The sequence below is a fragment of the Sorex araneus genome, chromosome 1, assembly GCF_027595985.1.
Source record: "Sorex araneus isolate mSorAra2 chromosome 1, mSorAra2.pri, whole genome shotgun sequence".
Classification (NCBI taxonomy): Eukaryota; Metazoa; Chordata; class Mammalia; order Eulipotyphla; family Soricidae; genus Sorex; species Sorex araneus.
Window position 1 is genome coordinate 338,892,179 of NC_073302.1, and position 24,955 is coordinate 338,917,133.

General features: G+C 45.1%; 3 protein-coding genes across 4 annotated transcripts in view; 2 read left to right on the forward strand and 1 right to left on the reverse strand.

The window, feature by feature from the left end:
• The window catches only part of NSD3 (nuclear receptor binding SET domain protein 3), a 122,213-nt gene extending 108,290 nt beyond the window's left edge, over positions 1 to 13,923 (forward strand). For both annotated transcript variants that reach the window (XM_055123682.1, XM_055123683.1), the window contains 5 exons: positions 416 to 532; positions 5,351 to 5,492; positions 6,988 to 7,094; positions 7,694 to 7,898; positions 8,102 to 13,923. In XM_055123682.1, coding sequence (XP_054979657.1) covers positions 416 to 532; positions 5,351 to 5,492; positions 6,988 to 7,094; positions 7,694 to 7,898; positions 8,102 to 8,343 — 813 coding nt within the window. In that variant the 3' untranslated portion in view covers positions 8,344 to 13,923. The remainder of the gene's footprint in view (positions 1 to 415; positions 533 to 5,350; positions 5,493 to 6,987; positions 7,095 to 7,693; positions 7,899 to 8,101) is intronic.
• A 353-nt stretch (positions 13,924 to 14,276) lies between these two features.
• On the forward strand, positions 14,277 to 20,123 carry PLPP5 (phospholipid phosphatase 5). The gene is made up of 7 exons (XM_004606931.2): positions 14,277 to 14,380; positions 14,462 to 14,570; positions 14,896 to 14,986; positions 15,686 to 15,749; positions 16,172 to 16,296; positions 17,195 to 17,365; positions 19,241 to 20,123. Exons 1-7 carry the CDS (start codon positions 14,316 to 14,318, stop codon positions 19,432 to 19,434), a joined length of 819 nt encoding a protein of 272 aa, XP_004606988.2. The 5' UTR covers positions 14,277 to 14,315; the 3' UTR covers positions 19,435 to 20,123.
• A 1,089-nt stretch (positions 20,124 to 21,212) lies between these two features.
• The window catches only part of DDHD2 (DDHD domain containing 2), a 36,060-nt gene continuing 32,317 nt past the window's right edge, over positions 21,213 to 24,955 (reverse strand). The window contains exons 17-18 of the mRNA XM_055133884.1: positions 23,838 to 23,945; positions 21,213 to 23,462 (exon numbers count right to left, since the gene is read on the reverse strand). Of these exons, the coding sequence (XP_054989859.1) occupies positions 23,864 to 23,945 (82 nt within the window). The 3' untranslated portion in view covers positions 21,213 to 23,462; positions 23,838 to 23,863. The remainder of the gene's footprint in view (positions 23,463 to 23,837; positions 23,946 to 24,955) is intronic.

Here is a 24,955-nt window from a genome sequence, read left to right on the forward strand (position 1 = left end):
AAAGCTACAGACCATAAAAGTCTGTTGCAATACAGTTGCAAAGGCTTGATCACATTACCTTTTTCCCCCAAGTCCCAACAAACTACCATAATGGTGTCACTTGGACTACGAAGTAATATTAAAAGCAAGTAAAAACCCTTTTGGGTGGGGGGAGGTTAGAAAGGATTGGCCTCACCTGGCAGTGCTCAAGGGTTACTCCCAGCTATGTGCTGGGGAGAGAATCAGGCTTGAGGCATTGTTACAAGAAAAATGGTATCTCCAGAATGCCTCCAAATAATAACTGTTGTTCCTAGGTCTGAGTTACATTTCTAGGACTCTTTTTTTGGTTAATTCTCTTGGCTTTTACCTGGTATTGACAAGTGTTTTCTCATGATGTCCTCTGGTTCTACAGTCATGTACTGCTTGTTCTCTCCAGGGCGAATTTGTAAACGAATACGTTGGCGAATTGATAGATGAAGAAGAGTGCAGACTGCGGATCAAGCGAGCCAATGAGAATAGTGTGACCAATTTCTACATGCTGACTGTTACCAAGGTAAAATGGATTATTTTTTTAAATAGAAGATTTTATTTTTGTCTCAGTCTTAGGTAGAACTCAGTTTTTACTGATTTGATATAACCTGGGCATACTTATAATAATTTGCAGTAGGCAGTATGCTACCCATTGTAATGTGTTATTAAACCAGGACACAAAATGACTCAGAGTCTTGCACGTGTCTTGCGAAGCACATTGTGAGATAGACAGGAGCAAGGGTTGACATTCCTGAAGTCTGGCCCTAGTTCTTTAGTCTCTGGTGGACTTGGACCTAGGCTTATCACTGAAGAAAAGGAAAATCACCTCTGTGACTCTGAGCTGTAAACCACTGTTAAAGTTCTGATTTTACAGCAAGTCTCTCTGCGATGCTTTCCTATATTAGGAGAAGTGAATCAGCCTTTAAATGACAGCGAAACTTTTGCTAGCGTAATATGTATTATTATGGTCTATTTGATGCTCATTACATCCATTATCTCCTGTGAACTACAGAGGACAAGAAACTGCACTTCAGCCACTTTAAGTGATTTGCTGGCTCCCGTGGGGTCCTAAGAGCCTGGACTGGCCATTTCACCCGTGGTCCAGGCTCACTGAACCTGTCAGAATTGTCACTGAAAGAAAATAGAGATTATTACAAAGAAATATCTTAATTCATGTGAACTGCTTGAAAGTTTTACAACTCCTCATAAACATAAAGTGCCGTGTATTTATGACGGTGACTGGTCCCTTCAGTCCTGTCCTCTCTGCCAGGGCCCTGCCAGTCATCCTCACAGTACTAGGAAGGGCCTCAGGGCTTGAATTCAAAGACAAAATGTCGTGTTTTTATTGTGCTTTGAACATTTCATTGTATTTTGAAAAAGTGAAAAATAGAATAAATAATCACCCCTAAAGAGTATATCCCAAACTTTGGCCTCCTATTAATCAGGTCAATTCCCAGAGGTTTCTCAGTTGTCCATCCTCGTCTGGCCTAAATCTCCCTGTGTCTCCCGCTGCTAGTCTTACATCCTAATTCAAGAGGAAAAGGAGGGGCCGGAGCAATAGTACAGTGGGTAGGACGTTTGCCTTGCACAGTACATCGGATTGGGCATTGCCTTGCACGCAGCCGACCCGGGTTCAATCCCCAGCATCCCATATGGTCCCCCAAGCACTGGCAAGAGTAATTCCTGAGTGCATGAACCAGGAGCATACCTCACCAACAGACCTCTGCTACCTCCACTACCCAGCCACCGCCATGCTCCAAGCCGCTCTCCGGGCCACGTGGCCACTTCGCAAAAGACACTTAATAAGACACAGCATAAGACACTTAATACCCATTTTCCATAACTTTCACACCATATTTGATGGGCTTCAAATATGGTGTGAACCACGGGAACACCTGTAAGGGCGATTGGAGGCCTCCCTAAAAGCCTCCATCCCTCTCAGAGAGCCTGGCAAGCTACCCGTGACGTATTCAATATGCCAAAAACAGTAACAATGGGCCTCATTTGCCTGACACCGAAAGAGCCCCCAATACGGCAGCGTTAAGAAGGATGAGCAAGGAGAGGCTGATAAAATCTCAGGGACAAACTAGACTGCCAAAATGAAGAAAGACTAAAATGACTATCTGTACTTTCAACGCACGTATGCTGGCATCGGAAGCATCCATCGGGGACCTGACGGTGCAAGCACAGAAGACATCGTTGGTCTGACCGAAACAAGAAGGCATCAGTCACATCACGCCATTTTCTACACTAGAGAAGAACTGTTCTTCTCTAGTTCAGAGGTGTCGGTGGCGTTGGTGTCTTTGTCAACAGGAACTTGGCCATGAGCATTGATACGTTCGAATGCCTAACAACCCGAATCAGATGATTACGCTTGAATAGATGTGTCTCACTGCCTGCAGTTTCTGTCTTCGTCATCTATGCACCAACATCCAACTACAATGAAGAAGACGTTGAGAAGTTCTACGTGGAGCTGGAGAAGTTCTATAAAGAAGACCACACCTTCTACAAGATCATTGTTGGTGATTTTAATACCAAGATAGGACCAAGAAGGTTGCCCAAAAAAATCCACATTGGGTCCCATGGCCTAGAATGGAATAAATAGGGTGAGAGATTGTCTGAATTCATCATGTCGACCAAGACCATCCATGGTAACTCACAGTTCCAGAAAGCCAAATCTAAACATTGGACATGGGAGTCTCCCAGTGGATAGTTCCACAATGAAATTGACCACATCATATTCAATCGAAGGTTTTGCCTGAGCGATGTCGATGTTGTCCCAAAGTTCCAAACAGGATCGGACCACCATTTCCTTCATGCAAAATTCTACTTCACAGGTCAAGGAGAAAGGTCTGCAAAGTTTAAGTTTAAGAAGAGAACTTCCAGAATGACCACCAACTGGGAGCTCTTTGGCACTATTGAAGCAATGTGAGAAGATGCCATTGTTGACAACATCGACGAGGAATATGATCGACTGGTTCAGCACCTCCATGACTGCTCGAAGAATGCCGAGAGTGAGAAAGCCACAAACAGACGCCTGTCTTCAGAAATACTCGAGCTCATTTGCCAACGTGGTTTGACACAAGCCTCAGGCAACCAGAAGCTAACGTCTGAGCTCGCAAAGCTATGCAGAGAAGCGATAAAGGAAGACCTCAAAAAGAGAAGAGTAGCAATGTTGGCCAATGTGGCAGAAGCTGGGAAGAGTATTTGCAACGCTCGCCTGTCCTTCACCAACTACAAAACCAAGATGACTGCCCTCCAACGTCCTAAAAGGCATCACGCCTTCCAGAATGGCAATGGAGAGGATAATTCACGACTTCTACTCGGATCTCTTTGACAACCATGTCCACCTGCCCATATACCAAATTCTGCAGGATGGATATGTTGTTCCCAGCCTCTTCCCTTCTGAAATTCAACACGCCATTTCATCGGTAAAGATGTGTACAGCACCCGGTCCAGACAAGGTCAGACCTGAACAACTGAAGAATCTGCCGCCAGTACTCGTCAATACAATGGCTCGGTTCTTCACACGCTACCTGTCTGAATGCAAGGTTCCGTCCCAATGGAAAACCAGCAGGACCCTGTTGTACAGGAAGGGAGACATCCACAACATCGGCAACTATCACCCAATTTGCCTGTTGTCCATCGTCTACAAGTTGTTCACTCGAGTCATCCTGAATAGAATAGGCAGAACACTAGACGAAGGACAACCATGAGAGCAAGCTGGCTTCCAAAAAGGATTTAGCATGATCAGCCATATCCACACAGTGACCAAGTTCATTGAAGTTTCACAAGAGTTCAAGATGCCGCTCTGTCTAACTTTAGTTCATTGATTTAAAGAAGGCCTTTGATTCTGTTGAGACTGAAGCGGTCATCGAAACCCTAGCCAAACAGGGCGTTCAAACTCAGTACATCAAGATCTTCCTTGAGCTGTATTACGGATTTACTATCAGGATCTCACCATTCTACAAGGAAGTGATCATTGACGACGTAAAGAGAGGGGTTCAGCAGGGTGGTACCATTTCACCGAAACTCTTCAGTGCCACCCTCGAGAACATCATGCAACGACTGGAATGGGAAAGAATGGAAGTGAAGATAGATGGTCGGCAACTACACCACCTCCGCTTTGCTGATGATATTGTTCTCATAACGCGAAACATTAGCCAAGCAGCACAAATGCTGGCCTACTTTGACCGCGAGTGTGGAAAGGTCAGATTGCAGCTGAATCTCAGCAAAATGATGTTTATGAAAAATGAACTAGTCCCTGACATTCCATTTGTTCTCAATGGAACAAACATCTCAGAATGCAGCAGCTGTGTGTACCTGGGTTGAGAACTTAACATGAGGAATGACTTGGCGCTAGTACTGCGCAGGAGGAAGAGAGCAGCGTGGAATGCCTTCAAGAGCGTTGAAGTGGTTAAGAGGACAAAGAACCTCCGGCTCCAGGCACATCTTTTTGATTCCACCGTTCTTCCTGCACTAACATACGCCTCAGAGACCTGGGCCCTATGAAAACAGGATGAGAACACTATTTGGGTATCTCAAAGAGGAATTGAAAGAGCTCTGCTTGGAGTATCACATTTCACTCAAATGAGAGGAGGAATCCAGAGTTCCGACCTCTGTTGACGATCGAGGATCAGGGACGCTGCCTCGTTTGCCAAGGTGTCAAAAATCAGACAGGCCAGACACGTAATTCAATTAGGAGACGACCCCTGGACTAGAGCTGTTACCGACTAGATTCCGTGGGACACCGACTGGATTCCATGGAACGTCAAAAGACCGAATGGCCACCCACCAACGAGATGGTCAGACTTTGTCAAAACCTAAATGAACAGTTTGAGGCTCTTCCTGTTCCTGGAGCGAGCAGACACCATATGGCTACACTAGCACAGGACAGGGACGAATGGAGATGTTACTGGCGCCTGCTCGAGCAAATCAAAGATCAACGGGAAGACAAGTGACACAAGTGATGAGCCAGGAGCAACTCCTGAGTTCTCTAGATGTGACGCCAAAAAAAACCCCGAAAAAACACTAAGAGGAAAAGAAGGGCTGACAGCAAAACACCAGAGTTTCCATCACAACAAACTGAATCTTGAGCTTTCTAATCCTACACTGATGGCCAGCTAATCCTCTCAAGTGGCTTTATTCTTTGATCTCTTTCTGAGGTGGGTAGGTGGGAACTTAAAAGGTCGGTCTCACTTTACCTTTATTGCAGTGATGCCAACATCCTCCACTTGGCATGGAGTGGCATGGAGAAGTGTCGGTTGTCAGGCGGCCATTGGGAGGGACTCAGTGTGTCTGCCCAGTCTCAAATGACCTTTCGCTTCTTACCTTTCTCAAGGACCGGATCATCGATGCTGGCCCCAAAGGCAATTATTCTCGCTTCATGAACCACAGTTGTAACCCCAACTGCGAGACCCAGAAGTGGACGGTGAATGGAGATGTCCGGGTCGGACTTTTTGCTCTTTGCGATATTCCTGCAGGTGAGTCCCTCGATGCCATCTCCTCTCCCGAGGGAGCAGAGGTAGTCATCAGAGTTCAGAATCAGTTGCTGTAAGGCCAGAGTGTCTATGTTTTGCAGGAGTGAGCAAGAGCCTTTAGTAAGAGAAGCTATTCTAGAACTCCTTGTGCACAATTCTACTGAATTAGCTCTCAGAATGATTGTTGTCTGTGTAATGCAACCAGATATTTAAGCTTCTCTCTCTCCTTTCTTCTCTCTCTTTCTCTCTCTCCTTTCTTCTCTCTCTCTCTCTCTCTCTCTCTCTCACTCTTTCTTTCTCTCTCTCTCATAAGTAATTAGCCTGTGTTCACATCATCTGGGTTTTGGGTGTGTTTTTAGGGTTTGTTTTAGTTTGGAAGCTCAATCTAATTTTAAATTAGACATAACAAGCCTCTGAGGCCAGAGTAATTGCTTTCCATTTTCCTTGCTCATCTAGTATCTTAATAAAACTTAGCTTCAGGGGCTGGAGCAATAGTACAGCGGGTAGGGCATTTGCCTTGCACGCGGCTGACCCGGGTTCGATTCCCAGCATCCCATATGGTCCTCTGAGCACTGTCAGGGGTGATTCCTGAGTGCAGAATCAGGAGTAACCCCTGTGCATTGCCAGGTGTGACCCAAAAAGAAAAAATAAATAAATAAAACTTAGCTTCTTTCTTAAATGTATAGAAAAATAGGTGAGAACTGTCATAGCTGAAAGAGATTTTCTAGAATGCACTATATCCTGTCATGCGCAACTGGAGTGAGGCAGCTTCCTAGTTTGCCCCCTGGGCCTTGGGTGGGGCGGGACCCTTGGTGGTGTTCTCCACCAAGCAGCAGTGACTTGCTCTGTGCTCAGGCCTGCCTCAGTTTGAGCCTCTTTCTGCTCATGGTCTAAGGAAGAGACAGGCCGAAGACAGTCCAGTGTGCGGGGCGCTTGCCTCGCACGTGACCAGCCTGGATTTCATCCCCGGTACCGCAGAAGGTCCCCCACCCCCTCCAGGGGTGACGCTGTGTGCACAGCCAGGGGTCCACCTGGAGCACTGCCTGGTGTGGTCCAGAGCCCAGACAAAGGAAAGCAGTGCTTCCTGGTAGTCTGGTCATGCTCTTACTCAGAAAAATTAGGGAAAGGAGTGTAAGCTAGAAATCATATTTTTTGAGCATAGATTTCAAATTCATATTTGCATAATTTTATTCACTTCAGTGAAAAGAATGAGGGTTTTGTTTGTTTCTGCTGTTTCTGCAGCCTCATGCAGGGAAGGCGTGAGTGCCACCTCTGCCATGCATACTGTCGCGCGGCACCCCCCGGCTTCTTTTTTCTGAATAGTTTTTCCTGCTAAAATCCTCCCCTTTGTCTCCTCATAACTATCCTCACTGGGACCCTGGGGACGGAGGAATCTGGCTGTCAGTTCTGTCTTTCTCCATCATGACTATCTAAGGGACGCCATCATGGCCCCCCCCCCCCCGGCTGAGGGTGAGTAATGGCATCTCTCGTGCTTTAGGGATGGAGTTGACATTCAATTACAATCTGGATTGTCTGGGCAATGGCAGGACCAAATGCCACTGCGGAGCCGAGAACTGCAGCGGTTTCCTAGGTGTGCGGCCAAAGGTGAGCAGTGAGGGGTCTCCCTTGAGAAGTGGGGAGTGGGACTGTTGGGGAGGTTGGTGTGTGACCACGTCATAAAAATGCCATCAAGAGTAGCCTTTTTTGTTTAGGAGTCATCATTTATGTTTACCCATGGGTGTAGACATTTTGACTTGGTGTGAAGATAGATCTTAGTCCTGAAAGTGTTTTTGCATTTGTGATCAAAGTCAAAGTTAGTATAATCCTTATCAAACAGATTTTTAATTCGCAATATACTTAAAACCACTGACTCATACACTGATCGCACCACATTCTACAAGTGAATTATATCCTCCGTGCTGAGTGTTCTTTAGGAAACATCTTATTCAGAGGACCAGGGAAAGGAAGCCCTTTTTTTTAGGGGGGCAGTAGGAGGGACTGTTCCTGCAGTGCTCGGAATGCCCCGGGGCTCCTCCTGCCAGTGCTCAGCCCGCTGGGCCCCGGCAGAGGATGCAGTGCCTCGGGGTGCTGCAGGGTGCTGTGGGGCCTGGTCTGTGTCTCAGGAGCTGAACATAGATGCGCCCGTGCGTGCGAGCCTGCAGTGTCTCACTCCTGTTCCTGCACTGACCCTTTGCTTCTGCCAGTCGGCGTGTGTCGCAGCCACTGAAGAGAAGACAAAAAACTCTAAGTTAAAGCAGAAGAGACGGAAAATCAGAGCAGAACCAAAGCAGATCCATGAAGATTACTGTTTTCAATGTGGAGACGGTGGGGAGCTCGTCATGTGTGACAAGAAAGACTGTCCCAAAGCGTACCACCTCCTATGCCTTAACCTCACGCAGCCGCCGTTCGGTAAGCGGCCCTGTCTCCGTGCCCGGCATGGGCAGGGCTAATTCAGAGCGCGCGCGAGGTGGGTCGAGCGTCACTCCCAGCCCTCCTCAGCCCACTCTGGTCTGGCGTGTGTGTGATTCCATGGCGGGCACACTGAATCAGTCTCGGGCTGGGGGGTGGGGAGAGGGACAGCCACTAACTCTTCGCCTCCTGCCTCTCCCCAGGAAAGTGGGAGTGCCCGTGGCACGCGTGCAGCGAGTGCGGCAGCGCCGCCGTCTCCTTCTGCGAGTTCTGCCCACACTCATTCTGTAAGGCGCATGAGAGAGGGGCGCTGGTGCCCTCGGCATTGGGGGGCCTGCTCTGCTGCTCGGAGCATGACCCCGCCGCCCCCGTGCCGCCAGAGTACTGCAACAAGATCAGATGCAAGTTGGAATCCCAAGACCACGCAGAGGAAGTAAAGGAGTGAACGGGTCATGGTTTTCTCGGTTTTCTTTTTATGTGAAGGGGAAAAGCGGAACAGAGCAGATCATGTGTTTGTAACGAGAGAAGGCCGGCCGCAGTGCATACAGCCTTTGCCATCAGTACTGCCTTATTCTGACGCAAAAACGGACAAATGGGGCCCCGTGTGTGCAGGCACCGGCCTGGCGCTATCTGGTTTCTCTGTTGATTTGGGGAGTCTGGGGAGGGTTAAATTCCCTTGGTCTTTTCTTGCCTTTTATTGTGCTTCAATGCCTTTGTGGCTAGAAAAAGAAATCTTTGCTTTTAAAATAACAAAAGAGAAGGAAAGTTCTGTTAATGAGATAAAGTTCAGAATGTGTACCTTGGGTGTAAAAAGCAGAGGTTTCCTATCATTCATTTATTGGTTTTCATTTTTTTTAAATCATGAGGAGTATAGTTCAGATAATCTCGTGTGTGTGTGTGTGTGTGTGTGTGTGTGTGTGTGTGTGTGTGTGTGTGTGTGTGTATTTGTGTGTGGTACTGGCTGGGGGAGGGGGTGGCACACTGCTTCTTTCTCTCTTTAAAAGGTCTCTCGCATCTTAGAGAAGGGCTCAGTAGTATTTTATCTGGCCTCTTGAAAACAAAATGCCTCAGCGGGTTTTACTTCTGTGGTCTTTAAAACTGTGGGCTCTTTAAGAGAATAACTTTACCTAAGAGGTATATAATGTAGTTTTTGTCACTTGTTTGTTTGTTTTGGAGAAAAAAGCAATGGTTGTGCTCACGAGCTGAAAATGTTTTCCATTGACACTGAGTATTGTGATGAAGTACATTTATGTGACATGAATTCATTAGGATGGACATTCCTGTAATCCTGGTACACTGCTCAAGGCAGCTGACAGGAGTAAAAGGTACCCACCAAATGCTGGACCATATTAAGTAACATTTTCTGTCCACTTAATGTAATCCCTGATCTGATTTGGAGAGAATTATGGTCGTTTTATTTTTCGTCTCTGCTTCCTTCTTCTAATTAGACATTCCTTTTTTCAATGGACCCTTGAGTCACTTTTCCTGATGAAAACTACACAAATGAATTTAAATAGTATTTGAATAGATTTTTGTTTAGTTACTCTTGTGGTGGGAATGTACGAAAGGACTTCCCCCAGGATCCATGCAAGCCGTTTCTGTTAAGTATTATCCGTGCTTACAGTGCCCGTTGGTAAGGGGGAGCACTTGTACTCTGACAGGGTGTATGAGACACGTCAGCCGACCTCACCTTAGGGAAAGCACTTAGGGAAAACTCCCGGAGAAAGTCAGTGTTAGTGGGAATGGTTGGCTCTGCTGCTTGGATCTCCTAGATGCAAGTGTTCGAGGTGTCTGCCCACAAAACTCACTTGCTTTTAATGCCTAGGAATATATATATTCCAGTATTCCTTCTATGAAATCGTTAGTAATGTCAGATATTGTTTTAACACTGTACTAAGTAGAAGTCTAGGGTTAGCTTGAATGAACATTAACTTTCTCTGTGAATTTTGACTGCTTACAATCGCTGGTACCTGATAGCATTGATTTTCCCTCCAAAAAATACCTTGTACCCTTCTTAAGGTAGGGAGGACAGGCACCCTGCTGCGGTCCTTATGTGTGTTCCTTTTTCTTAATAGAGTTCTTCTCTGGAAAAAAAGAAGAAAACTTTTTTATGCCTCTCTTTTGTTATGTAAATGTGCGATTATACTGGATTTTTTTTCTTGTTAAAAAACAAAAAACAACAACAACAAAAAAAAACCCACAACACTACAGTTCCTTTACTTAAGCTCCTAAACTGCCATTTGTGTGATTCTAGCAATTAATTCTAAGGTAACTAACTTCCTGGGCCTCCAATAATTCTGTTGACGAGATATGGCCCCCAAAGGGAGAGCTGACTGGGAAATGCTGTCCTGTTACCGAACGTGATTGCTCCAGGTAACATGAATCACAGCTGACCAAAACACTACCCTGTGCCCTTTGAGCACTTCTGTCATTCTTTTTTTAAAAAAAAAATATATATATAAGAAAATCTAGGTTTTATCATACTGAAACATTATTTTATATGTGTAGGATGAATGTTTGCTTTTTTAAACTTACTAACGTTATTTCCTTTAATGTTCAAAATGCAACTCCTAACTGAAATAGTATCTAACATGAAATCTTATCTCTTGATTTCTTTTAGACTTAGTGGTATTTAATACCTGATAATTTTTATATGGTAAACCAGGGTATCCTATGGACTTCAAATACCTTAGGTTTAAGTATTTTATGCAGCATCTTCATTGAGTCCCATTTTGTTTGTCAGTCTGTAACAGAGCTCTGCCGAGATTTTGATTGTTGTGTTTTGGTGGGGAGGAGAGTGAGGGGCCGGGAAGGGTTGTTCTGCCGTTTCAAAAGTCAGTGTGGAGGACAAGCAGCCCAGGCTGGAGTCTCTCGTGGGGTGAAGAGCCCCAGGAGCTCTCCCCACACCGCCACGGTGCAGCCGGTGACCTACTTTCTTTATTTGCAGATTATGGAAGTGGCCAAGGATTAAGTTGTGCTTTGTGTTTACATAACACGCACCGTGCTGCCTGTGCTTAGTCCAGACTGCATATTGCGCACTCGGAGCCTGAGCACTGGTATTGGTCAGTATCCATGAAATCTGTGTGTGGTCAGAGTATGAACAGTTGGGTTTTACTCTTGTTCAAAAATGAAATCATGTACAGAGTAATTGAATAATGCTGGCACTTTCTAACCTCATGTTCATTCCGTGGAAGCATAAGTGAATGTAAGGTTTTGAATCCTCAGCAAATAAAGCTTCAGAATTTGGATTCATCACAACAGTGAGATCGTGGGAACCCCGTGGGCACTTGTCAGCACAGGGAGGGGCGGGATATGGCCAGGTGAGAGGAGAAATGCCCCAGGCAGCAGCCCTGCAGGGAGCTGGATTTCACTCAGGGCCATCCCCTCAGCCTCGGAGCCCCTCCTGGTGCTAGGATTCGCCCCCGAGTCCTGCGAAGGGGTGGTACCCGCCCTTTGAGCCAGCTCCCTGGCCCACTTTCAGTTTTACTTGAACAAGTTCTGTTTTATTCCCCAAAGTGATGCGGTCCTAGCCAGCGAGTAGTCCACCTCCGAGCCACTGGTGCTCGGAGACTTTGGGGTACTGAAATGAGGACCTCTCCCCTGCAGGTGGGGCTGGGCCTCTCCGCTCCCTCCTGCCTCACAGGAGTGTCTGGAGCTGTGCCTGTTGGCAGTGTTGGGAAACCGAGATGTTCACGTCAAGGGCGAGCTCTGAGTTGGCCTCCTGCTTCTTTTCGAGTAGTCTGTCTCCCACGTTCTCTGTCAGGGCCAAAGTGAACCTGGATTTTGGAAACAGAGTCACAGAATACAGTTATATCCAGACCACCCAGGATTTGTTGCTCATCTTTATTTACATTTTAAGTATAAAGTTCTTCCTTAGCATGTAAAAGCCAACGCTGTCGTACCCCTGACCCAACAGGATGAGAAAGCCCATTCCTGTGGAGCCCTTCTAGCTTGGGAAGCTCCCGTTCTCCTCTGCGTAAGGCGCAGTGGCGTGGGGAAGCTGCTCTATTGCTGGGCAGTGCAGACGAGACTTGAATTTCTTATTACCAGGCTGATAGATCTATCCACCCCAAGTTGCTGCAGACTTAATGTGATCATTTGAAACAGTTTCTTTTGGTCTAGGACGATCTGGAGTTGGTCTCCGGTTATTTGTAAAGAGCAAAACTCACTTTCATTTTCAGATAGGTGCGGAAATATATTTAGCGGCTTTGCCATGAGTTAACAGATAACAAAAAGCTGGAAATCTGTATATACTGAAATCTACCAACTTTTATCTGGGGTTTGGGTACAGGGAGAAAAGGGGTTATAAGATAAGGGGGGGATGATGTTTACCACAGGTACGAAGTAGTCACTTTAATGTTTGAGATCTCTGCCTCATTGAATTCAGGACTTTTGAGTACTTGAAACTCTTCCTATTCTCCTGTTTTACAGTTTCTTTTAAATTTATAAAGTAGTAAGCGTTATTTTTTGTCTACTGTTTGGAAAATCAATGGCCTCGTCTCATCCTCTTTAACTTGGATTAAAGCTGTGGGGGGAGGGCTGTTGGCAGGGGGACGCTCCCGTTTGTGTGTACATTTGGGGAAGAGACTTCTGCACAATGTACCCGCAGCATCTGAATGAACAGTTCCTGTGTGTATGCTTTATTTTGTCATTCTGTCATCCCTTTGACAGAGATTTGAAAGAAGATTGTCAGACACTTCTTTCCTTTTAATATATCCCTGTTTAGGGAGAAAACAAACAAAACTTTGCACATATGGTACACTCCTAAAATGCTGGGTGTAACCTCTGTGTTTCAAAATTATTTCCATTCGCTTTTCATCAGTCTACTGCGTAAGTGACAAGTTCAGCTGCTTGCGACACATACCTACACCGGGGAGGAGGAAGGGAGTGACCTGTCCTGAAGTAGCTTCTGAAAGTCACTGATGGATAGTTGCCAAAGTCATCTGTTGAGTCCTGAATGTTCTTATGTGACATCACCACACCTGCGATCCGAAAGAACACGCCCCAAGCCCCTGTGCCCTCCCTGCCCACCACAGGCTTCGTGTGTGCTCTGACCTCTCCGCACCCCTCAAACAGCCAAGACACGGTATTTATTAGGTGTCATCAGCTTAGAAGTGGACTGGATAAAAATTTCCCTTTATTTTATAGTCATTAATAGTGTTCTTTATCTCATTTGTGTTGTCACATGCCCTGTATTTAAAAAGAAAATTCTGTTGCCACTGATAAATAAGATGCTAAATGAGTACACCCGGCGAATAATAAGGTTCTTTTTATATATCACAAGGGTGTGCACATAATTGGAATTGATATGAGAAAATCATTTGTATCCACTTGTGATATTGCACAACAGACATAGATACCTGCAGACTGTTTCCATTTCCTTGCAATCTTTATCTATAATAATGCCCTTTGTAGATTGGTTATTTCTGTACTTTAGCTGTAATAAACTTTGTAGATCCTGTGAAATGTTATTTTGCCTAAATCACTTGAGACTTGAGTCTTGAATAACAGAGCCTCACTCTTCACTAAAGTCAGTCTCTTTTGAGTTTCCATGACTTGGCTAGGCGCTCTTGACACTAACAGATTAGTGTTACATTTTCGGGGGGGAGGGGGGTCCACTAGGGCATTACTGTATAATGATGACTTGATGTTGCCACATAGACTTCAAAATATATAATATTTTGGGGGTTTTGTTGGTTGCCCTATGTTCTATTGCATAGTGTGAAACGTGTAAAGCCGGCTAAACTGTATATAGGGCTAGCATATTGTGACTAGTCATAGTGTACTTAGGACTGCCTGTAATATTTAAGCTTCATACTATTGTGTGCTGGTAGGAACATATAATTTTTGTACATTATATTTACTAATGTTGCCTTTTTTATTTTACAACTATTTTGGAATTCAGATGTGTTTTTTGCTTCAGTGACGATTAATTTGGAAAGGTTTTTAATGACATTCCAATGATTTCAGATTTTGCTTGAGATTGACTTCAATAAATTGTCCTGTATGTTCCAAGTTAAGTGGACTTGTTCATTGCCCGTTGTTTCTTGCTATAACCCAGGGGGCAGGAGGGAGGGAGCCTTGCCCGCGCTGGTGGCCCGGCCCTGCAGCACAGTTAAGTCCGGAATGACAGTTTCCTTCCCTGGAAATGCCTCTGGAGAGCAGCGTCAGGAAGCCCGAGACGCCCCTGCTCCTTACGGTGTGAGGTCTCGAGGTGCCGGTTCCGACCCGCCGAGAGCAGCCTCTCCGGCCCTGCGCGCGCCTTCCCCTTCCTGGGCTGCGCTGCGTGGGTGGCCGCGCGCCTCCGCCCCGGGGCGGGCCCTGTCCTGCCCTGTCCGGCCTTGGCCCCCTCCCCGGCCCGCCCCAGCCCGCCTGCCCGCCACCCGCCTGCCACGTCACCTCTCCTGCGCGGGTCGGATGGGGAAGGCGGCGGCGCTGGGGGTCGAGCTGGGCGTGCGGCTCGCGCTCTCCCTGGCCTTCCTGTGAGCCCGCGGCAGGGCCGGGCGGCCTTGGGCGGCCTTGGGCGGCGGGAGGAGCCACTTGCCCCCTCCGCTCTCCCCCAGGGCCATGGAGCTGCTGCCCCCCTTCGAACGGCGCATCCAGCCCGAGGAGATGTGGCTGTACCGCAACCCCTACGTGGAGGCCGAGCACGTCCCCGCCGCGGCGCTCTTCGTACGTGCGCTGCGCGCCTGCGCGGCTGCCTGGGCGGCGGGCAGACGTTGGTCCTCCCGCAGCTCTGCCCTGGGCCTCCTGGGGCTCTTCCTTGGTCCTCCTGGGGCTCTTCCCTGGGCCTCCCGGCACTCTTCCTTGGTCTTCCTGGCTCTTTGTTGGTCCTCCTGGGGCTCTTCCCTGGGCCTCCCGGGGCTCTTAGGGGAGTGGACGGGACCGTTAGGGGAAGGGCCCCTGGTGTGGCCACTGGCAGGCGCGGCCCGCAGCAGCCCCTCTAGTTGCAGAAGGACTCTTCTTCCTTTCTAACCTTTGAGATGCTCTGGTTCAGGTTATTGCGTTTCTCTCCCCGCTCTCCCTCATCCTCCTGGCCCAGTGTCTGCACAGGGCAGACTCCAGAGACTGCAAGCAAGCCTGCCTGGGTAAGGGGGCTAATCCTCCTGGGGAGTCAGCCTGCCAGGGGAGAGGGTTGACCCTTCCTGGGAAGCAAACCTGCCGGGATAGAGGGGATTAACCCCTCCTGGGGAGCCAGCCAGCCTGGGGAAGAGTTGGTTAACCCTTTATGGGGAGCGAGGGGAGCAAGCCTGCCTGGGGAAGTTAACCATAAGCTTAGGCTTGACACCCCCCCCCCCCACCATTCATCCCCCTCACCCCCCCAACACCCCCTCCCAATCCCATATGGTCCCTCTAAGCTCTGACAGGAGTATCCCTGAGCAAAGCCAGGAATAAGCCCTGAAAAGAACTGGTGTGACCCCAAAACCCAAATCTCAGTGTTAGGATGAGAGAGGTTGTTGTGTTGTGGGGTCACCACTCCAGTTAAAGCCTCAGTTTATGGAGGCCTCTGCATCTTGTGTAGCTAAAATACTAATGATGCCACCTCTGAAATAGGAAGTAGCGCTGTAAGAACCTGCTCGTCAGCCACTCTCTACCTCAGGAGTCCAGATAGGTCATGTGTACCAGAAGTGTGTGCAGCCTGGTATCTAAGTCTTTCCTGTTCTGTCACATGCAGTCACTGACGGTCATAATTCCTGGTATACTTGGCTCAGGTCAGAGCATGTCCACTCTGTCCATCTCAGAGAGGCGTGCCTGCATTCCACCAGCAAAACCTCTCTTGCCCACAGCTGGCAGCCTGGCCTTGACTCTGAACGGCGTCTTCACCAACACAATAAAGCTGATCGTGGGAAGGTAGGTAAGGGTTTGTCCAGCAAGCTGCTCAGGGGCACTACACACAGCTTTCTCTTGGCCTCTTCTCAGCCTAATCCTCCTCACCACTTCCTCCCTCCCCTGCTTGACGGGCACCTGGTTTCTCTCTCCACAGAGTGGGATTCCCCAGGACCCTGCAGTCTCTGTCCCACACTGAAGCTGCAAAGCAGTTTGCACTCATATTACTGAAAAGGAATCAGATATTGGAGAGGCTTTTTCTCTTTCTCTTCCTAATTAAAATGTAGATTTTGGAACATTTCATCGGTGACTATCTTAATTCATTTTCATTATTTAGGCTGTGACTCTTAATTGACCGGCAAATAGAATGACTGATTTCTGATATAACCAAGAAATACTTTCTGGAGCTACAGATGGTGTGTTCACATCCTGTTTTTCTTTTGCAGGCCACGCCCAGACTTCTTCTACCGCTGCTTCCCTGATGGGGAAGCCCATTCCAACCTGTCATGCACAGGAGACAAGAATGTGGTGAATGAGGGTCGGAAGAGCTTCCCCAGTGGACACGCTTCCTGTAGGAATACCATGGATTCTATTTACTTGATTATATTTTTTTAATCATTGAATTTCTTACCAGACGCTTATGAGGATGAAAACATCTCAATGATGTTGTTCTTATGCCTAAAAACTGTTCCTTCTTTGTTTTGGGGCCACACCCCGCGGTGCCCAAGGGTTACTCCTAACAGGCTGGGGAGACCATATGGGGTGCCAGGAATTGAACTTGGGTCAATCTCATGCAAGGCAAACGCCCTACCCACGGTTCTATTGCACCAGTCCCAAATTTTCCCTTCTGTAATAGCCCCAAGATTTCCCTCCACCTGAGCCTCTAGTGTTCGGGGAAATATTCAAAGACAGAAGAGAGGGGGCAGAGAGAGTACAGAGGCTAAGCACTTGGCTTGCATGGTCTGAGTCAGGGCACCGCACATGCCCTCCTCGGGAGCCAGGGATGATCCAAAATCAAATCTAAGATCAAAATAGTTTATTCTTATAGTACTGCTTTGACTACAGTCAAGACTGTATATAGTCAAGCACTATATATATATGCAAGACTTGTACTAGCCATAAAAATATTTACCTTATTGAAAAATTGCTGTGTCAAGCATTTTGGATAATATATACTTCAGTACTATAGCAGCCCAATGAGCTGGGTTCTATTATTATTATGATTCCATTTATAGATGAGGAAACTAAAGCTTTGAAAAGAAACCTGCACAAAGTCTTGTAGCTGTCAAAAAGCTACTCTTAGGTGAATACGAACTTTGGAATTCAAAGGTCTTTGTTTTTCTGTTTTCTTCTCCCTAATAGTAATCTCTATCATAAAACATGTTCATACCCCTCGATCTTGCATTTGGAGATGAATGAGGTATAAGTGAGCTTCCTTTAAGATACATATTTAAGGATTTTTCTTCTAGTTGCATTTGCTGGCCTGGCCTTTGCTTCCTTATACCTGGCAGGGAAGTTACACTGCTTCACACCACGAGGCCGTGGGAGATCATGGAGGTTCTGTGTGTCCCTGTCACCTCTGCTCTTGGCAGCTGTGATCGCACTGTCCCGCACCTGTGACTACAAGCACCACTGGCAAGGTAAGCAAACTGCTCGCCAGGGAAGTTCTGCTGCCCTCATCCCATCCTGAGCAGCAGTCATAAGCACCTGTTGAATGAGTGGACAAAGCACTGTGCGATGGCCAAGGCCGCAGGCCCACACAGGGCTGGCCTGCCACCTCCTTCCAGAAGCAAGATTCCTCAAAGCGCCCCTGGAAATCTACCTTCTTTAAGTGAACAAACAAGGCTCTCTTAGTTGTACCCGAGACTATTACAGCCTTCACCCACGTCCAGTGCCTGGTGGAAGGAAGCATCCCGCACTGGGAGATGCTGGCCTGGGTTCTCACTAAGTATGTATATACAGCGCAGGACAGATGCGGCGAGCACAGAGACCAGGAGGCACGCCCTTCCTTTCCATGAAAGAGTTTTCCCCATTGTCTTCGGGGGATACATTCCAAGGCCCCCCTGTGAATGCCTGAACTATAGAGCATCAACCCCTACTGACTGGGCTTTTTCCTTTGTACATACTTTCTCGTAAGTTTAATTTACTAAGTAGATATAGGGTCCAAGAGATGGTATAGGGCTGGGGTGCTTACCTTGCATGCCACTGGCCCCTATCTGGATGTGGATCCCAAATTAAAAATAGGTAAATTTTATAATAAGAGTTAATAATAGTTATGTGAAAGTAGTCACCCACTCTCCAAGTTTTATTAGGTTTTGACAATGGTTTATCTCAGGTAACAAACTGCAAAAAAGAATCTAGGATATGAGATTACTGTATTTTGAAATAATATGTAAGTTTAGATAAACTCTCAGAAGTGTTTTACAATGACTCTTAAAGTGTACTGCTTAAAAATCAAGCCACGGTACATACCTGATAGTACACATTTGCCTTTTATGTGGCGAAACTAGGGTTTAATCCCCAGCACCCTGTGTGGCCCCCTGAGCACCAGGAGTAAGCAGTGAGCACCACTCACCCCCTGAAAAAAAAGCAAATCAACTTCACTGTCATGAGATGTTATTTCAGAAATAGATAATTCAAGAAGACATAAAATTAAACCAAAGAAACTTAAGTTGAGTGAGAAAATATCCACACAAATGTATAATTTAAAAATTCAAAATTGTTGCAGCAGCAAGTATGCTGCTCAGTGGTAAAGTATGTTTACCTAGGCTTATGTTTACCTAGGTTCAACCCCTGGCACTGAAAAAAGAATTGAAAATTAAACTATTGTTCAGAATCCCTTTAGGTATTGTTTATGAAATGGCAGTACTGGGAACTGAATCTGGGGCTCCAGCTAGTTGTGCGTGCCATCTCCCAAGGTTTTCATTCCTCTACAGATACTTAAGTGGAAGACAGACATTTTTTAACAGTAACTGAACACTGAGTGTTGTTATTCTGAATCTTAAAAATTCTGATAGAGTATACTTGGAAAAAGCCTGTTTAAAATGTTTATGATTTGGTGTGTAGAGAACAATGAGATCATGGTAATCCTATATATATTATAAAATTGAGACAAACTATAAACTGGGGACATTGGTGGTGGGAAATGTACACTGGTGAAAAGGTCAGGTGTTGAAACACTGACTGAAATCCAATCACGAACAACTTTGTAACTATCTCACGGTGATTTAATTTTTAAAAATTAAGACAGAAAACAAAAGAAACTATAAACCTAAGTCTGAGTTTTGCCCAGTAGTTTTTGAAATACTAGGTACATTTGGACAGGTTACTTCTCAACGCTTTAATTTCCTCACCCATAAATGGGAACCATAAAAATAACAGAACCCACTTCACTGGGCTAAAATTGTTACGCAAATAACCTGGAGAGTACACAGTTCTCTAGTCTGTGTCGTGTCTAACTTGATCTTTAAGAGTCGCCTCTGATAAAGGCAAGACCTTATCTCCCTGTTTTTCAGACGTGCTCGTTGGATCCGTGATTGGCCTGACTTTGGCCTATGTCTGCTACAGGCAGTATTACCCTCCTCTGACTGACGCGGAATGCCATAAGCCTTTTCAGGACGAACTTACACTCCCCACTACCCTGAAGAAGCCTGGAGATCTTCATTTTAGCACTGAAGCTAAACACTGGAGCACTCTCAGTGGAGAATAAGTGAATCTCAAAATAGGAATTCCAGGTCTTTTTGTTTTTTCACCTCTTCTAAGGCAAAAATGAGGACAAAAGAACTATCCTTTGCCTCTGCATGATTCCGTGGCTTTGCTGCTCCTCACATAGAAGGACCAGGGGAAGGTTCTTCTCCACTCTGTGCCACATATTCTGGAAGAGAGACCTTGCAACAGTCTCACAACAGCTGTTGTCTGCTTTATCAGACTGATGTCCCAGGGGCCTGAGTATAGGGGGTAGGGCACTTGCCTTGCATATGGCTGACCCAGGTTCAATCCCTAGCATCACATATGGTCCCCTGAGTTAAGCCAGGATTATTCTTGATTATAGAGCTAGAAATTAGCCCTGAGCATCGAAAGGTGTGCCCTCCCTCAAAAAAGAGAGAGAGAGAGACCAATAGTATAGTTAAATTAAATGCTATTCTTGGGGCTTGTCATAAAGATACCTTGATATAAGCCCCACTTCATCCTAGCTAGAGTTGATTATCAAAATTGCATTTCCATTTCCTATAGCTTAAAATCTAGGGCATGACCAATTAAATTATCAAACCTCAAGTAGGGTCCTGTCCAATTATAGCTAATTTACCACTGGTATGTCTAGCCAGATATTGCTATGGACATAAATAACAGTGAATTACTAATAAAACATATTAAAGAAGAAAACGGTTGGGAACCTGGTTTCTGTGCCAACAGGTCATTATTTCTACCCCATTTATCTTTGACTGCTCATAAGCTTCTTTCTCTTCATTTATGACTGATAATCTGCCCAAATGCACCAACTCTGCCAACTGGCTGAGGCAGAAAAGAAAATAATTAGGGGCTGGAGCATAGTACAGCAGGCAGGACGCTTGCCTTGCACACGGCCATCCCAGGTCAGATCCCTGACACCCCATATGGTCCCCTGGGCCCTACCAGACTGATCCGTGGGGAAAAGCCTGGAGTAAGCTATAAATACCAGGGATGGCCCCAAAACAAAACAAAAAGATTAACTTATCTAGAAGATATGAATCTATCCATTCTCTTAAGAACCAATTATGGGGCATCACCAAAACTGATTACTTTTTTTTTTCTTTTTGGGTCACACCCGATGATGCACAGGGGTTACTCCTGGCTCGTGCACTCAGGAATTAACTCCTAGCGATGCTCAGGGGACCATATGGTGGGAATCCATCCTGGTCGGCTGCGTGCAAGGCAAACGCCCTACCCGCTGTGCTATTGCTCCAGCCCCCTGATTACTTTCTCTTTATTGGGATTTAAATACTTCAGATCCACCAGAAAGATACAGGAGGTCGGGCACTTGTCCTACATGCAGCCGGCCCAGTTCAAACCCTCACAGCCCTTGAGTACTACTGGTGTTGTGGCCCAAAAATACTGTGACCTCAGATTATCACTTTCTATGATCTTTATATTGTATCTCTCTTCCTTGGACAAATGGTGTTTTTATTACTTTGAAACATTTCCAAAGTATAACCATTTCCCCCATAGGAGGGGCTGACAAGTATAAGTACTAAGGAGAGTCTCAATATTTGCCTTTTCATTTCCATGCTTTAAATTCTGTCATCTGCCAAAAGAATATATTATCAGTTTTTTGCCCAAAACTTTAGTTCTGGGGGTGCTGGGGTTGCATCCAGAGCTTCATCTATATGAAGCACATGCTCAACTATTCTGGCCCTAGGAACTTTTTCTGAGAGTTTCAGTAAGACATAGGAGAAGAGAAAATGGTTATTGTAGTTTTCTTTATGACAGATTGAAGCGGGTAAAAAGACAACTGGTCATTAAGATTTTATTTCAGTATTTACTAAACTTTAAATATAATCACGTAAAAAACAAACATTTCAAAAAGTGCGAAATATTAGAAAGCTAATCAGTGCTGTTACTCTTTCCATGCAAACAGTCTCTTGTGAGATAAGCAGTACCAGTTCAGCAGCAGGGAATCTGTATAAAGTAATGCTCTACCAAAAGGTTTGTCAGCTTGGTCAAGAGATTGCACATGAAACAACTGAGTAGTGCAAATAATATACAACAAAATAATTTAAAGCAAGCTTCTTGCCCTAAATAATATACAATCATGATAATATCACAGATAGATGGGCTATAAAGCTTTTTTACTTTTTCTCCTCTCTCTTTTTTATTTTTCAGTTAACTGCCCCTCACAACCAGTAAAAGAAACATTTAATACGAATGTGGTTTTATCGCTATCCAGGGTTATGCACTTCATCTTTGGCTTCAGGGACTCATTCTAGTCCTTTGGTTTACTTACAGTCAATATAATGCTAACTAAAGAGTAAAGGTAAAAAATTTGAAAACTTGACAAAAGTTTCCCCTTTAACATACTAAGTGTTCCTAAATTTTCTTATTTCAAACCAGGATTTCTATAATGAAGTATTCCCTATGTTAGAAATGTCTAATGGCTTAGTCAGCATTAGTATATAAATGTTGGTAAGGAAAGGGCCAGGCTTTGGTCTATACTGAATCTTACCTATGCCAGCTCTAGAGTGACAGTAACTAACTTCCTTCCCTTTCCTTTTCTTCTCAAAAAGGAACAAAGACCACTGCTGTCTAAGGGATGGCTTAAGAAAATGTTAAAATGCCAGTGCTTTGGATGCCATGATACATAATGATTTACAAAAAAACCCACAAAAAACAAAACACAGCTTGCCTGCTTCTGCCTCATGCCCAGTGGAAGTATGAAAAGCATAAAAACGACCATCAAAAGAGAATTCTGACCAATGAGGAAAAATATGCCTGTACCTGAGCATATGCCTTGAAAGAAACGAATCTACATTCACTGGTCTTTCCAAGATTTCAGCTTGCACGGCCTAACAGTGGCTTTGCAAAATCACTTCTTGGACCTTATAGAAATGGGTTTTCTTTCCAAATAAAACGTTTTCCCCACACCAAGCCTACCTGTGTCATGAACCTTTTAAGTAAGCAGTCTGGTTTATTGGTATCTAGAAGACAATGGAACCCAGGACCTCACATGTGTGAGGTAGGTGCTCTACCACTAAGCCACATGGCTTCTGCAGAGACAGCAATGCCTCTTCACACAGGTGGATGTGGCCGATGACAAATACACCCAAGGCTTTATGTATAAGCCAGTCTGTCAAGACTGTCAGTTCAAGTTTTCAGATTTATAACTTCACCCTCAACTTAGTAACGGAAGCTACTGGGCTGGAGAGAGTACTCAATGATCTGAGACCCGGGTTCAATCCCCGGCACTGCATGGTCTCCCAAGCACAGGGCCAGGAGCAGCCCCAAAGTATCACCAGGTGTGGAACAGAAAATAAAAGTCAGACTCATCTGGAGTCTTGATATACAACACCTCTGCTTTATAAACACTCAGTTAATAGGAACTAAATTATTCCCTTTAGGTTCAGAGCAACTGAAGTAGCTTTGAAAGAAGGAGCAGCATTATTGGTTGGCAGCAGGAGGTCTGCTTGTTGAATGCAGAGAGTCAACAGTGCTCTCTGAGCTTCATTTTAGTCTGTTCATTACTGTGTGTGTGTGTGTAGGAGAATGATTTTAAAATTTGACTACTTGATAGTCTTTTCCATATCCACTCAGACTTAGTTTTGAAATGCACAGGACAACAATGAGATGAATATACTTCAAAATTCCTTCTGAAACCTCTAGAGTCTGCTTCCAAACTAGATTTTTTTTATAAAACAAGTATTTCTATGAGAATTTCTACCCAGTCTGAAACAAATCAAAGCAAAACAGACTTTACCTTCTCAAGTAGTAAGCTATAATGCTTGGTACCTATTGACCACCATCAAAGAATTAAAGATGTAAACCATCCCTGGCTATGGAAAAAAATAATGTTTTTATATAAAGCCGTCAATGAAAAGTAATAGGGTCTTCCAATTGCTTTTCCATTCACTTCCAAAAGAAGATTATCTTCCAAGGACCCAGTGGTGAATGTGTGGTCGGCAACATGCAGAAACGATGCATCTGTGGTGAGGGAAACGTCAGCAACAAATAGGTCGATTTTCTGGGGAAGGACCCCTCAGTGTTCACCTATAGGAGAGAGTGGAGAAGATTCCATAGAGAAGATGCCACAACAGGAAGTCAGCAGGGGGAGGCCCCGGCTGTTTCACGCCACAGAAGCAGGCTGAGAGTTTACATCTTAGAATGGGCTCTTTGAAACTGAAATTGCAACTGGTCCTCAGTGATAAGAGTCTGAAAACTGTAGTGTTACTGTACAAAATCACTAACAAAACAAACAGCCTTGCTTTAGTGGCTACTGGCCTTTTCCCATGAATTTTAACCAATTCTTCTATATATGAATAACTCAAACCCTGTGAAAGAATAGAAAAGTGTGAGACTCCACAGTTCCTTATAACATGTTAACATGTAGGAACCATGCTACATAACATGACATTTAAAACTTACATTAAGCAGCTACAGACGGTCCATTTTTACTGTAAAGGCTGATCAAGGAAGATACCCTGGGTTTGGTAGATTTCTTTGAGGACCAACAAAACTGTATCTTCAGATTCCCTGCAAAGAAATATTATGTGGTAAAAGAAGGAACTAATGATTGTACTAAGATACTTTCCACAAATTATAAATTTTTGTTAATTTTATATCATTTATATAAATTAAAATTTATATAAACATAATCTATAAAGCACAAATTCCAAAAGCTGAAAAAGAAAAGTGAAATCTGACTAGATAAATATTTTCGATTTATCAAAAACCATCTAGGCAGTGTCACAGAAAAACTGGAGAAAAAGCATTTGCTATTTATATCACAGATTAATCAATTTAAAAAAAACATCACAGGGTCAGACCCACTAGAACATCTGCTGTGCATACAGCTGACCCAGGATTAATCCCTGGCACCCCATATAGTTGGAGTAAGCCCCAGGCACTGCCAGTTGTGGCCCTTTCAAAAGCAAAGCACAAAAAACAACTTCATCATAAAAAAGAATGTAGATAACAAAGGGAAAAATGGTACTTAAATATCTGTCTGTAGTTAAAATAACTGAATAAGAAAGTAGAACTACTCAAGACTAGCTGATTTCAAGACTTATTCTAAAGCTGCAGCAATCAGAACAAATCTGACTTAGTATAGTCAGAGAGGCACAGCAAGGAAGGTGCTTGCCATGCTCATGATGGACCAGAATATGGGGGCCCCTGAGCACTGAAAAACAGTATTTATTTGTCGCAAAAACAGACAAATTGGGGCTGGCATGCTAGTACAACAGGCAAAGCCCTTGCCCTGCAGCCCACTCAAAACCCACAGGATCCCCCAGCACCACCAGGAGTGATCCCTGATGGAGAGACAACGAGTAAGCCCTGAGCACTGCTGGGTGCGGCCCAAAACAAATGAAAAAATATACATCAATGGAACAAAACACCAAGGCAACTCAGTGGCTTAGCCATGTGTTTTATCCAAATGTTAGAGTAAGGGACCAGCCATACATAGAAGAGTGAACCTCAATCCTTCCCGTAGACTGTTAAAATCTCCGACTAAGGGGCTGGAGCGATAGCACAGCAGGGAGGGC